General features: G+C 40.1%; 1 protein-coding gene across 9 annotated transcripts in view; it reads right to left on the bottom strand.

The window, feature by feature from the left end:
• Positions 1-1,558: 1,558 nt before the first annotated feature.
• LOC109482585 (discoidin domain-containing receptor 2-like) overlaps positions 1,559-15,113 on the bottom strand; it is a 114,941-nt gene continuing 101,386 nt past the window's right edge. For 7 of the 9 annotated variants that reach the window (XM_019785354.1, XM_019785361.1, XM_019785358.1 and 4 more), the window contains 13 exons: positions 14,454-14,682; positions 12,500-12,656; positions 11,685-12,093; positions 11,138-11,247; positions 9,988-10,149; positions 9,551-9,586; positions 8,597-8,764; positions 7,821-8,027; positions 6,961-7,190; positions 6,269-6,396; positions 5,640-5,837; positions 5,080-5,314; positions 1,559-4,426 (listed from right to left, as the gene is read on the bottom strand). In XM_019785354.1, the coding sequence (XP_019640913.1) occupies positions 4,034-4,426; positions 5,080-5,314; positions 5,640-5,837; positions 6,269-6,396; positions 6,961-7,190; positions 7,821-8,027; positions 8,597-8,764; positions 9,551-9,586; positions 9,988-10,149; positions 11,138-11,247; positions 11,685-12,093; positions 12,500-12,656; positions 14,454-14,682 (2,662 nt within the window). In that variant the 3' untranslated portion in view covers positions 1,559-4,033. The remainder of the gene's footprint in view (positions 4,427-5,079; positions 5,315-5,639; positions 5,838-6,268; positions 6,397-6,960; positions 7,191-7,820; positions 8,028-8,596; positions 8,765-9,550; positions 9,587-9,987; positions 10,150-11,137; positions 11,248-11,684; positions 12,094-12,499; positions 12,657-14,453; positions 14,683-15,113) is intronic. The other 2 variants (XM_019785362.1, XM_019785363.1) reach the window with 2 other exon arrangements.

The raw sequence follows: 15,113 nt of genomic DNA, 5'->3' as shown, positions 1-15,113 counted from the left end.
AACGAGCAAGGTTTTAAATAATACATTGGAAATGATAATGAAGAACGACAGACTCGACTGAAGTTTCCAAACGTTTTGTAACGTCCTGAATCTCTGAGCGCCATATGCTTGTTTACGCGAGATTTGGCGGGATCATCAAAAATAATTATTATGTACACGGGCACATTCCAACAGGTGTTTGGAACCACGTGGAGATGAAGAAAAGGTGTAGCAAAATTTCTTTAAACAAATATAATCTCAAAACGCTGAACAATTGGCAAAAAAGACATGCACATACATTTAATACTCAACAAGCGCACCGCAAATTGAAAATGTTGTTGAAAACGCGGCAACTTGTATAGACTTTTTCAAAGCGTCAAAATTAGAAACGGTCGCTCTCTAATACAGAAATAGGACATTTCTTACGGAATATAACTTGACATGTTCTTACTATAGGTGCCAGGGAATAATTTCAGCCAAACAATTTGCCGGTTTACCTGCAACGATAAGCGAAGTTGCGATGCCACGCTACTCTTCCCAACTGTCTCGCCATTTTGTTGTCTTCTCCAAAATTCGCCAGGTCAGGAAATCCGCATTTTCTCTTCCAAACATCACCAGAACGGCACAAATCCACAGCGAACACTCCCAGGCATTCTGCTGCACACTTACTAAGACATTCTACTGACGAAAACGTGTAAAAAGTACCCAGAAAGTTGTACAAAAAATCAGCCCAGAGCATTCCCGTCGTACGAAAGCGCCATTTTGAACGCCGGACCACGCCGAATTTGTTTTTACACAGGTGTGCAAACGGCCGTGCATAATTAACGTGAAGCAGATGTGAAGCTGGTGATCTAATTATGACGGCCAATGACGGCCCGTCTCGGTGCTAGGCACTTGAGTATTTTTCTTATCGATAAATAGACGATTTCATGAATAAGCTGTTATGTGATCATAGTATGAAATTTAACACTCTTGTCCAATTTTCCTCTTGCTGTTAATTTATTTATTTTCGCGGGGACTTCCGTGGTAGAATAAACACTCCTTCCGCACACACAGGCAAACCTGTCCTTGGTGCTGAACTCGCTCCACACGTAGGAAAACTAATTTACAGTGCTGAGGGTAGCAAAACTAATTATAATCTCTCCAATTTCCTTAATCATCAAGACAGTTACTGTCACTTAATACAGCACTGATTTTTTTAAATAGTAAATGTTATTTTTCTAAACCCTGATGCCAAATGAAAAAATAATAAAAACAAAGAAAGCTATTGTAACAGTTCCTCATAAATTATGCAAATGAGGTACTGATTGGAATAAGTTGTGTTTGATGATGGTCATGGAATTATGCAAATTATGTAACAATTTACATATTGATTGATATCTGTCAATGTTCCTCTTCATCATCTGGCGAAAATATATGAGATTTTGGAACTCTTGTAATTAATATAAAGCATTCTGTGTGCCTTCATATCGTTAGCTGGTGTGTTACGCCGATGAGTGGTCATACCGGCTATACTGATACAGAAATCCATAGCTATAGATCAGACAAACTCACACTTCACCACACGTACAGACCATACTTGGTTCCAGATTCTTTACTTGTGTTTTTAGTCTTCTCTGTTATACATACAGCAAGGTTGGACAAGGAGACACCACTCCCAACAGTCCTACACAACTTAGAATTATCATTTCATAAGGGGATAATAACAATAATAATAATACCATTACCACAGCTTCCTTCCACCTTTAGTCACAAGAATAGATATTATGTACAGATCAATCAATCTACATCACGAGTCAGTTACTGAACAAAAACATTTGTCACACACTAGAAAAAATACATCTTAACAAGAGTAGAAGTTACAATTCCAAAGTGTACATTTATGGAGCGTACAGCTACATAGTTACAAGTCTCAGCACATACATGTACATGTAACAGTGAATGAATGGTCAATTGTATAGATATCAGCTTAAGTTTCCATTTCTGTTATACTAGTAGATGCATGTACAATGTATATGTATCCTGAAAGTTGACAGCAGATTTACCTGTATGCAGTATATTTCTTAAAACAAATGCATGGCGGTTGTTTTGATATTGTGCTACTATATGTGAAATACAAAGTAAGAAGGAACAATAAGAGTGAATAAAGTATATGATGGCTGTAAAATATTCCACAAGAATATGAATCTGCAGTCCTAAAAGTTTTTAGACGAACTGTGGCATAAAGAATGTCTCCTTTCTGTTAACAGAATACATTTTTGCAACAAACATGAAAAGTTTAATCATAAAAACCGTAATATAACAACCATGGCTTTGCATAGACTCCACTTAAAGTGTTTGGAATCTCATCTTAAAGTCAACTGAACATAACTGAACTTTTTATTGTCTTCAATACATGTCAGTTCATTTCTAAATGCTTTTTTTCCTTAAAAAAGTTGGAGCAACGAGATTTAAATAGAAGAAAGAAAATGTGGCTTGCGCATCAAGTATTTTAAAATGGATTGAAGGAATTTGATTTAAAGGTTCTTACTAGCAAATGAAATGAACTGATATGTTTACCTTCATAAGGATATTTTACACATTGGTACTACAGAAGTGTCGAAAAACTAAGCTAAACCTGTATAATACAATCATGTGTTGGCATGTTACTACTAACTCAGTATTGCATGGAAAGCTAGATATACATGTACATGTCGAACAAAGAACAGGTAGTGACATAATTAAAATCATGATCTACTAGTACTTGCAATCAGGATCAAAACCTTTTCTGTATAAGATTTGATTTGCTAAAATCCCTAATCTGCATTTACCGTAAGATCTAGAGCAGCTTTTTTTACAACATTCTGCAACATTTTCCTTTCTCTTTTCCAATTTACACGTCAGAGTTTGTAGATTATAATTCAATGCTTGGCACTGCACATACCCCTGTCACATTCTTCTTGAGCTCTCTGCCTTGCCATATTTACATACAAAAATATCATAAAAAAAGACATTATACAGGTAACATCTACTTGAGCCATCTGAAGGCTGCAGATGTCTTGAAAGATCTTGCAAGAAAAGTTGTCTTTTGACTTGACAAATATGGCCGTCTCGACTTATTAAAAGAATGAAAACTGTGTAGATTTGATGCTTCCATTATTACGAGTTTAAATGGTGGAAATCGAAAACCAAAGAATCTAATTCGTGTTGCCTGTATAGACACTCGTTTATGTAACTATTTAAAATGTTTAACGAAGATAGCTAAACCAAATTGGCAAGAAAATGGTTTGACGTACATGTACATGTATGGAGAGCCACACCCATCAAAAGAGAACATGTCAAAAATCATTTTGTGTCCTTCACAAACTACAAACAACATCATCACAAAGTATCCGGTGAACACTTTTCAAAGTAGACATATTCACTACAGAGGTTTTGTCCAAGATGCCTTCCTGATTTGTCAGTAAAACTGGCAAGATACAAACAAGTTTGACACCAAATGAGGAGTTTTCAAAAATCATTACAACACTAACAGTCACTACTGTACATCAACATAAAAAAACCTTAAAAGTTTACATCTATTGATAATACTTAAAATTATGATACAGCTTTATCCTGAATATGGTTACATGTCACAGACACTATATTACAGAATTTTCAAACTCATTCGATGGTGAATAGTACAATAATATAAAACATAACACAAAAAAACAGCTTTAAGCTTCTCACACATACGTGGTAGTGCAACACAAATTTTTCCCTTCAAGTTTCGTGGTGCACCGATTCTATTTTTTGGCTCACGGACTTAAACAAAAATAACACTCAACTGTACGACAAAAAGACTTGTCAGAGGCAACTGTCTATAAAATAATTGGACTGTGGCCTATAGTATGATAATGGAAAAAATACAATCAAGAACACTTTCTGTACAGACTAGGATTCACCCTTTCTATAATACTGCCCCATATTATCATAATAATCTATAAGCCATAGTGCAGACAAGTTGAGGGTTAATTTTCCAACATAACGTGATGAAGTAAACGGTGATGATACAATTCTCAGATGTAAAATTTCGTCAAGATCTTTGTAGTCCTTTTGAAAAAAACGTGATAAGTGAATCAAATGTTGAAGGCAGCTCATATATATATTTTCTATGTATCTGTACATCATCATACTTGTGTGAGGAAGCCAATGTTTTTCTCTGTAAGAACATGCAGAGGTCCTCGAAAGTCGGCCTGTTCTCTGGTTCCTTCTTCCAGCATTTTCTCATCATGGCGTAGGTGTCGCTGGGACAGATGGCGGGCTGCGACAGGTGCACCTGACGGCCCTCGTCCTTGAAGAACTCTCCCGTGTTCTCGATGACCTGCTCGTCGCTCAGGTGGGCGTACGGCTGCTCCTTGGCCAAGGTCAGGATCTCCCACAAGGTCACGCCGAAGGCCCAGATGTCGCTCTGGCTGGTGAACTTACCCTGGAGGGAAAAGGGAGAGGAAAACATTGTTCAACTCTTCATTCTAAAGGAGAGGGAAACATCGTGTCAACTCTAAGACTTCATTCTAAAGGAGAGGAAAACATTGTTCAACTCTTCATTCTGAAGGAGAGGGAGACATTGTTCAACTCTTCATTCTAAAGGAGAGGGAAACATTGTTCAACTCTTAGGGATTCAAACCCAAAAACTTCAGATCCTACATTGTAGGTCAACTAATCCTAACCACAAGACCACCTTGCCACCATAGAATTCACTGTGTAGCATAATGGTTGGGTGTTTAGCCCAGAACCAAAAGGTAATGGGTTTGAAGCCATTGACTGTCCTGTCATTGCACCCCTGGGAAGGGCACTTTGCAAAACTTTCCTCACTCAACTCTTCCCAGGTCAAAATGAATACCTAGCTTAGGTTAGGGACATCCCTCGGATAGGATGTTTGATGTCTCGAGCCTCTCCCTATGCACATCAAAGAACTCACAACACCTTTTGAAAATGCGTGGGGCATGCCCTGGTGTGCGATGGTTCAAATACTATATAGTACTACTACTGGTATCTGCTGATTCACTACAGATTCCAGGAAAAGTGTTAAATTTACACTAATACAAACAAACAAACAAAACACATCAAGAAGACCCTTACCATGAGAATGCTCTCCCAGGCCATCCATCTAATCGGCAGTACGGCGCGGCCCTGTATCCTGTAGTAATCTGCACAGTACAGGTTCCGACTCATCCCGAAGTCCGCTATTCTAACCGAGTGCCTCGGTCCCACCAGGCAGTTCCTGGTGGCAAGGTCGCGGTGCACGAAGTTCAAGGACGACAGGTACTTCATGCCAGATGCGATCTGAGCAGCCATGTACAGCAGCGCCCCCAATCTGTAGTAAAAGGTATTGCATGGTTAACTTGTGAAGTGTGAAGTCATACATGTACATTCAATGCATGAAAAGTATGTTACATTAATAAAAAATAACGAAAATAGTACTGTATCTCTAAATGATGAAAGTTTTGCAGTGATTTTATTTTGTTGGGAATGGTAGATTTTCATGATGTTTCAAGTGTGCATTTGAAAGAATGCTGTATCGCAGTTTGTCAAGCAAGGAAGAATAGGTCACCACGATAATTGCGAAAATATATCCACTGCGAAAGTTTCACACTTTATAAATGTTCAGTGGTGAAAAAAGGTACGCAGAGTATACTGACCCAAGCATGGGTGCATTTGAAGCTGAAGGAACAGCGCCTTCAAACTCGTGTTTGAATAGGTACTGGTTCAGGTCCCCGTTCTCCATGTACTCAACGATCATGCACAGGGGCTCGTCCCGCGTGCACACGCCCAACAGTCGCACGATGTTAGGGTCCCGCAGCCTCGCAAGGATCTTCACTTCCTTAAAGAAGTCAGTTCTGTAGAGGAGAGAGGTAAATAAATAAGACATCAGTTCTCAAGTTGTTGACTTCAAATACATGTAGTAGCAACGCATAAGTTGATGTGGATACTTTACAATAATGACCTTTTTTCTGTTCTCATGATCATTGACAAAGAGATAAAAATTATAAAAAATTCAAACCCATCATCATAGTATATAATGACAATGACAATGACAAATGGTAATAAATATAATAGAGACATACAAATATTGATATGAGCCACTCTTATATACCACCAAATTATTTTGTTATCAATTCCCGCAACTTGGTAATAAACTATATATGTGAATTTCTACCTAGCCTTTTAACTTTTTGGATACAAATGTACATGTTCCTCATACATAATATGTATTTGCATTTCACTTCTATTCATTCTCAACACATAATAACAGTAGTATGAAGTGTACCTGGCATTTTTGGTAGCGTCTGGTCTCAGCATCTTCACAGCCACCAGCACAGGCTTGTCCTTTGTGTGGGTGAGGCAGAAGTCTCCTCCAACAAACTCTCTCATCCCCTCAGCTTCACACAGGTGAACCTATAGAAAAAACAGAAATTGGCGATTTCAGACTTCCGTAAAGTGTCAATGTACACACCATACAATACCTGATGGAATTACATCATAGAATGTATTATTATTAACTGCAATTCACTTTGTCTTCAGCAAAATTTCAAGGTCTGACGAAAATGAACATGTTCACTGAGCCTAATTTTCACGGTGATGGGAGAGGACTGACTCCCTTGTCAATCAACTGAAACCAACCCAATCACGGCCTACTCACTTTCAAGGTCTGAGGAAAATGAACATGTTCACAGAGCCTAATTTTCACGGTGATGGGAGAGGAGAGCAAGGGACAATTGATTTGATAACAGTACAGAAGTGACCGTGAAAACTGTGAACTAAAAAAGTACTGTGAAAAAAACAGGAATTACAGAACTTTGTATAATGTAAACAAACCGTGTTTTATGTTTCATACCATGATTACACAGTACAAATTTCTGACAAACTTGTTGTACAATGTATTTGAGGAGTTAAGCATAAATTCTGTTGTTCCGCAAAATGACAGGTAACCAAGGTAACAAGTTGGAGCCCCGCCCTCACCTCTCCGAACTGCCCCTCCCCTAGCTTCTCCTGGAAGTGCAGGTTGTGTCGGGGGAACTCGGGCGGAGTGGAGGTGGAGTACATGTCAATGTTCACGTTGGGGACGGCGTACGTGTTGGTTCCCGCCACGCCCTGGATGTTGACGATCTCAGCCTCAGCGTAGTGCGGGATCTTGACGTTCGGGTTGGCGGCGCAGAGGCTGAAGTCTGGTTCGGCGTACACAGCATCACCTGGGATGCAAATGATGTTATTATAAAGAGTCTTGAGCATGCAAATGAGGTAGCTTTCATGCAAATCTTGATTATCATTATTGGAAATTGGATTCATTGGGAGATACCAAATTCCCCGGGAAAGCCACGATGGTGGCATTAGGGACTTTGAGGGTTAACAAGAGAAAGAATGAGTTTTTTGCTCAACAATCATACAGGTATAATGAATGGCAACACCTATTGAACAACAATACTCTAGCCTCTTGCAGCAAGCCGCCAAGTGCACTTTGTAATTGCTATACGAAGGGATTGTGTGTCTAGAGGTCTTTTTTAATACGGTGTAGCATAAATGTGCTCAACATAGAATGAATGATGCCAATAGAAATCCTGTAGGTTCATTAGGAGTACAGTGACATGTAAGATATTGGAATTTTCTTCTACACCACCAATGACTCTTACGTTTCGGTGTCTATCAGACACCTTCCTCTGATATGTAAGCAAGGTAAGAGACATTACTGGCTGTGTAAAAGGACATCCCAACATCCTATGTTATACCAACCTGTTGAAACTGATTTTTGGAAGGTCTTTTAAGACATGCGTTTATACAATGTAAAGAAAAAACTCCAGAGTGAGACCTGATAGCTCTCTCACCTGAGTTCTCCCTGGACTGACTGACAGGCGCGGGAAGTGCCGGCAGGTCGGGAAGTTTCCTCAGGAAGTTGTGCGGCTCCTGGTACTCGGGATCGTTGGGGCGGATGCGATGGTAGCTCGGGTTGGCGTGACGTACGCTGGGCTGGTTGTTGTGTCCGTTAGGCATGCACACGTTCAGCGCAATGTGCTGCTCAAATCCTCTCGTTTCTAAAGAAAACAAAACGAAAGTCAGTCATGTTTGCAGCACTATGAAATATGTTGCTGCATCAAATAAGAAATCAGAGATTTCAGACTTGTGGGAAGTGTTTTGGATTGATGTGAAAGTACTGGAACTGTATTTCATGATCATGTGAAAGATTGATTGAATTATACTCATAGAATGGATTATCATTCCGGAAATTTAATCTGGTATTTCACCACGGCTTATGTTTCATTTCATACCATTATTACACAGTACACATTCCTAGCAACACCATACTCCATCCTACCACCCAGAGCAAATCGAGTTGCAGCCTTGTCAATCAACTGAAACCCACCCAATCACTGCCTACTCACTACACACTGCCAACTCCCTTGAACCTGTGCCACCCAAAACAATACTTCCACTTGGATGCACATATAATAAACCATGGATGCACATACATGTATGATATTCAGATACATCTAATCCTTGCAAAAGATATAAAGGGTCACTGTGAGCGGGTGATTGAGACATGTTCTGAAGTGTTTAACAGAATTTCTAGGTAAAGGATACAAGTATACAAGGAGAAATGTACCTTTTGGAGGCTTGGCCTTGGTCTTCCTCTTGTGTCTCCACAAGATGAGCAGGATGACCACCATCAGGACAAAGATGATGGCCACCAGGATGCCCACGATGATGGCCACATTGGGGAGGCCGCTCTGACCGTCCACTTCTGTGATGGACGTGTCAACTGTGGTCACTTCTGTTAAAAGGAAAAAAACAACAATGGAATGCATTAAATACTAGGAAGAATTACATGTTTGCCTCTAAACTGTGCCGTCTCCTCATTTTCCTATTTAGATCCCTTTTCATGCTACTAAACATTTTTCTCATCAAGAGTTTTTTTCTCTATTGATCACACCCTGCCATACTGCTGTGTCAGTACCTTAAACATGAAAACTGTTCTAGCCAGCCTGAATTTATTTTTGTCATCGTAATTTTGTTTAACATAACAACATGTCAAGAGCCAAAGAATTTCATGACGTTTCCATGATGTTAATATCCCAATCTAGCATTGTCTTTTTAATCTAAGAATGAAGAGAAGAAATTCAAGTGGGGTTGCCACAACATGTAGCTAACATAGAGACAAAACAGTTTATACGTGTACAAGGACAGGCTAACACATACAATGTACAGGTAAAGCAAGTAATATGCCCCCTAAAACTACATTTTCCTGTGGATTAAACACTGAAGACAAGACTTTGTGTAGTAACATCACATAAATCTGTTAAACACATTCAAGATAATCTACTTTCAAGATACAAAAACGTGGCAAGATGGTCTGTATTCTTAAAACCCTTCTTATTGAGTTCTGTCATGATAATAGAAACTTGTGATGTGATCCAAATCAAAGCTGGACGAAGTTTTAAAATTGTGCTACAGAAGTCATTGAGAGCCAAGGGTTACAGCAGGCAGGTTTAAGTTTCTAGTACTCATCAGGCATTGACTATAGTTAGGCTAGGGGGCCTTGCTTGAGGCAAGTGCAAACCTGTATCATTCCCATCTGCAGAAATGGCCGCAACAACTGGAAACCAGGAAGAAGATGAGAAAATAAGCACTGGCTTTACCATGCATGTCTGGTAACGACGTACTGTTGAGCTTTGCTTTCAAACTTCCTGGTGGCTGTTTTAGTTTCTTTTGCTTGTTTGAAACAGTATTTTTATTTTAGAGGAATAAATTGGTGACATGATGATTTGTCAGCTGTTCTCTTTCAAAGATGTTATCAAAAACACCCCTGTAGTTCTAAAACAAGCTGCTAGGGGGCTCAAACATTGTTTTCTTTGAATATGATTGCAACAAGCTCCTGTGATGCTTGCCAAAGTTGGAATCAGAAGAGACAACAACCAGGAAATATGTCAAGCTTCGCTCCCAGTTTCACCCAAAGCATATTACGGATTAAAAACCTGTTCTAAAATCCTTTAGTACCTGTGTGATCCGAGCCGTTAGGGTCTACAGTTGTGAGAGAAGTGGCGCTTCCGTCCATAACGATTTCCCCGTTTGGAATCTCGATGGGCAGAGGCACTGTCTCTGTCACAAGCATTGGGTCTACATACTCTTCGTCAGTAAGGTGGCTGAAGTTGCCAGTCACTAGAGAGAAGGAGATATATCCAAGCTGGGTTATATATAGAACTACGAGCTAAGTAAGTAAGAGAGGTTAGGAGCAAGTTAGGAGACTCCACTAAGGCTGCAAGAAAAAAATGTTGTGCTTGCAATTCTTAGTCCTGAAAAAATTTGAGTCGGTAGGGAGGGGTTCTTTTTTGTTCTTGGCTGAAGTGCAAAATTTAATACAGTTGATCAACAACAATATGTAAAAACAAAATTCAGGACTTGTCCCTCTGTTGGCTCATATGGAAGGGACAAACATTTCCCTTGTGTTATGCAATGAAAATTTTACTGTGAAAATGTGTGAAGCAACATTTCAGAAGGTACGAAATTCAGATGTCTGATATAAATTGTAAAGCGTTGGCAACAGTCGACCGCAAAAAAGGCTAGGGTCGGTCGGGAAACCAGAAACCAAACATTTTTTCTAGGCCTTACAGTAGTGTGAGTCCAAAATCTTGCTTCTAACAGGTCTTACATTGTTGTGAGGCTATGGCAGGAGAAAAAGGGGGAAAGAGGGATAGGGCATGTACGGTTGCTACTTGGGTAAATGAGGGTTAAGAAATTAACAACAATATCATGCATCCAGCATTCATAAAATAATATGTTACAATCTAGCTCAATATTGTCATCAGAATGTGTCAGCAATTAATAAAGAAACATCTGCATTGTCAAAATAAACTCTACAGCATTAAATTGTCACTGGTGTGCTGAGGCCAAATACGTCTGTCGCACATCAGGAGTGCCCCCTATTGGATCTTACCAAAACTGCAAATTGACCAAACATTTGAAATTCTTTTTCATTTGCAAGTCTTTTTTTAATGTTTTTGATGTTTATTAATGACTTACTTGTTAACATGATGATGTAATTATACAAAGAGTGAAATCTTAACCTGGTTATTCTTATAATTTTTTCTATTCCTTCTTTTTTTCTTCCCATCTCTACCTGAGTTTATATACAAATGTAGGAACCTACCTGAGTCAAAGGACACCTCACTAAACAACATCCAACTGTCGGCATAGGTGAAGCGAACCTTCAGGAACTTTCCAATGTTGTGGTTTAAGTTGATGGTCACCCATCGTGCACTGTTTGGAAGAAAACAACAAGGTCACGATTCCGATTTTATTCTTCTTTGACATTACAATTGCAGATCCTTGCTTTAACATTTTATCTTTTCTCAACAAAATACAGGTCCAACTCAGTACATTCTGACATGCTTTTTTATTTGTTGAGACCCACTATATTTGTGGAACACCAATGACCCATTTGAGAGGACATCCCTTACCAATTTAGCTAGGAACTCATCTTCACCAAGTTCAGTGAGAATACATGTGCTAAGTGCCTTTCCCAAGGGCACAGAATTAGGGTCTGCCAAGGATTTAAACCTTCAGATTCTGAGTCAACGACCCTAACCACAAGTCTGTCTTGCCACAAACAGGTAGCGTGGTTCTTCTGTCTTCTACGATGGATGGGCACCTCTTAACACAATATAGCAAAACAACGTTAACAGCCATGTTCCTACCTGTAGTTGTTAGTGTCCAGTATGTGTTTGTACACTATGGGAGTGCGGGAGTAGTAGGTCCCCTCGATGCTGAAGGATATCGTTGCCTCATCGAACACCTTGGCCTCCCGCAGGAAGAAGTTATTACAGTGGATCTTCATGGTCGTGAAGTTCCTCGCGTTCTCAAACTCGAACACGATCTCCACGGGTTTAGTTCCCTTGGTCGTGTTCTTCCAGCCGACCCACTCGTAGCCGGTCCACATGCCGCTGGCATCTAGGAGGAAGTTGTCAGGGCCGGTGATTCCGTCCGTGAGCTGGCCGAGTCCGCTGTACACCAGGGTCGCGCTTTTGGCGCCGTCGTAGGTGGCGTCGTTGACAAGCACGTCACCGCGGCTCTGTCCCGGAGGCATGGAGTAGGATACCAGGCCGTCTGTGAAATGGGAACAAAGTTTCTTTGGTTAGGACGAGGCCATACAGAAGTGCCACCTGTGAAGTGACAGTGGATTTGCAGTGTGCAGGACATACATCATAGGTAAGGCTAAAAAAACAACACAAGGCTGTTTCTTAAGGATGAGTCTATACAAAAGCGCCATCTATCAAGTGACAGTGGATTTACAGCATGCAAGCAATTGGCAAGACCAAAGAAGAGACACCTAGAGGCCAACTGAGGTACTCCATCTTTCATGCAAACTTTATAACATCATATCTATCTATGTAAGAAGCCTGGCACATGTATATGATATACACATAATACACAGGCACAATAACAATCCAATTGTATAAACTGTTATAGCCCGATTAACGCAGATATGATACCCATGATGCACCATTCTTACCGTTCCATTCGCAGCCGTACATCTCCACCCTCATGCAGACGGTCTGTGGCACGCCCGGGTCGTTACTGAGCGGGATGAAGCGGATGTGGTTCCCGATAAACGGCGGGTCCAGATCCCGCAACACTGGCGTCATGGAGTCAGTGTTCCCTTCCAAGAGCTGTCATATGGACAAAAGGAAGAAATATTTGTATCCCTAGGCATTAAAATTATCGTACACAGATATTTCTGGAATGACTGCTTGGCTATAGGCTAGTGTATGAGATATCATGATGTCCCTGTTTCGATTCCATGTATTCCTGGCTAGACGTTGTGTCCTTGGGAAAGGTACTTTACACGGCTTTCCTCTCTCCACCCAATAATTGTAAAATTTGTACCTGACTTCGGCTGGGGAGGTACATGTATAAAAGGCAGTGGAAGGAGAGGAATGGGCTCCATCCTCCAATACCATGCCCTAGACACAGTGGACTAACAACCGACTGCCTCAAAAAGGCTATGGAACTCCCTTTACCTTTACCTTTACACCAACACTGACTTCTTTCTTGTTTTGCCTGAGGTACAAATGTATTTGCATTAAGCCCTCTATTTCCAAAACTGACCAAAAATTGCATAAAGGAATGTTAAGGACTTGCTTTCTCCCCCTCCACACATTGTTGACAAAACTTTACAATAAATCCACCCAGACCAATCAACGCACAGACTCATATCACCAATCAGAAAAGCCCCAATTATATAAAAAAAACCCTTCTAACCCTGCAATTAAAGAGACTTAGACACGCTGGGAGCAATTCACAATGTAATTGAATTAAGAGGATAAAGCTAATTACACTAATTATGATCTGTTTAAGTTCCTTTGTCTGTGTTCTCAATCCTGTGGGTGGGATGCACCAGAGGCCTGGGAACATTCCTTGGTTGTTCCACATTGCTAATCCCAGAGAAAGATTTGGTTAGGATTACTTCAGAAGAAAGGGGGGAGGGGGGCCGGTTCTTTGTGAAAATACATTTTTTTTATATTCAGCAGTTTGTTTTGTATTGGGAAGATGTTTAGAAGCTGGTGAGTCAGATAAAATAAGACTTTTCTTCACAAGTTTATTTTAGATTAAACTTTATCTACAAGCTCATACCCAAGAGCTATAATTATAATATTGCAAGGGTTAATCATGCAGATGGATACAGAAACCAAAAAATAAATGATAGAAAAAGTTTTGTGAGCTGAGTTGAATTGTAACATTTTTGAGATAGTAAAGACTTGGGGAGCTTGTGGTAACTGTTTCAAAAAGCCTGTTCCTTTCAGCCTCATAAAGCGAGCATTTCTCATTTTCTACTGAAAAGTATCTGTAACAAGCAGTCTGTGACATACATTTTGTACATGTGGACCACCATCATTACTAATGTTACATTAGTCACTAAACTGTCCCAGACAGTACATGTAGGTTGGGAAATTGAGGTGGTGAAATGCATGTGTCCCTGGATAGGGAACATCCTAACTTCCTGGTTCACACAGGGACAAAATTCCCACAGAAAATTCCTTGCGAATTCCAAGGAAATGAGACAGATCCTGGACTATGGAGGATACATGAAGTTGGTGCATGTAGCTATAGGTTCAAAAGACTTTTGAAAACTAAAATCTTATGAGTAGTTCCATATGTAGCCTTTGACTTTGAGGCACTGTGTTTAGGGAACGGTATTGGAAGGTGGAGTCCATCCCTCTCCTTTCACTGCCTTTTACTTACCAGTAACCCCAACTGAAGTTAGGTACCCATTTTACACCTGGGTGGAGTGAGGAAAGTCGTGTAAAGTGCCTTTACCAATAGGACATAACAACTAGCCAGGAATACCAGAAATGAACCCGTATTTTGTGTCCACACTAACCTATAGCTAACTACACTGCCAATTGATGCTACAATGTACCTACATGTACATCTTTATAATATATATGATAAATAAACAAACAAACCTCATTGCCTGTCCTGTCCTTCCATCGTCTCCAAACCTTCCCATCCCGGCTGTACTCTAAGCGGAACCTGCGGGCAAATTCTCGCCCGATGCCCTCATCATAGCGCCCCTGAACTGCCACAATTGTTACGAAGCGCTGCGTACGCATGTTGACTTGGAGGTACTCGTACGACTCGTCGGTGACCATGTTCCGTGGACACCACGCTCCGTCGCCCTCATCTTGTCTTAGTCTGAAAACGCGACAAATTTCCATCTTCAATGACAAAGAAACATTTAAACCAATGAAAGTACCTTTCAGTATGAAGAAAACAAACTTTTTAACCAACAGTTTTCTTAACTCAAAGCTTCATCAGCCGAATAGGAACACTCCTTTTTCCTAATTTTTCCAAAGCTTTCTCAACATGTATGCAGTAGCACAAACAACCCACATTTTCTGCTACTTCTTTTCATCAAAATGCAAGATGAAAACAACAGCTTGGAAACACTTAAAAGAGTATTTAAAATCTGCAGCCTCTTACAAAGTCAAACGCAAAAGCCTGCGGCAACAAATTGGAGCAAATTAAAGAAAATTACAAAGAAATTAAACTGAAAAAAGCCATTATCTGTTAGCATTACCTTAAAACTAAACAAAACAAAATCTTGGCTTCTCTTAGAAGCATAG

This window comes from Branchiostoma belcheri, unplaced genomic scaffold (assembly GCF_001625305.1).
Source record: "Branchiostoma belcheri isolate BF01 breed outbred unplaced genomic scaffold, Haploidv18h27 scaffold6, whole genome shotgun sequence".
NCBI lineage: Eukaryota > Metazoa > Chordata > Leptocardii > Amphioxiformes > Branchiostomatidae > Branchiostoma > Branchiostoma belcheri.
Note: the sequence above shows the minus strand (reverse complement) of the source record. Positions and strands in the feature narration are given on the sequence as shown.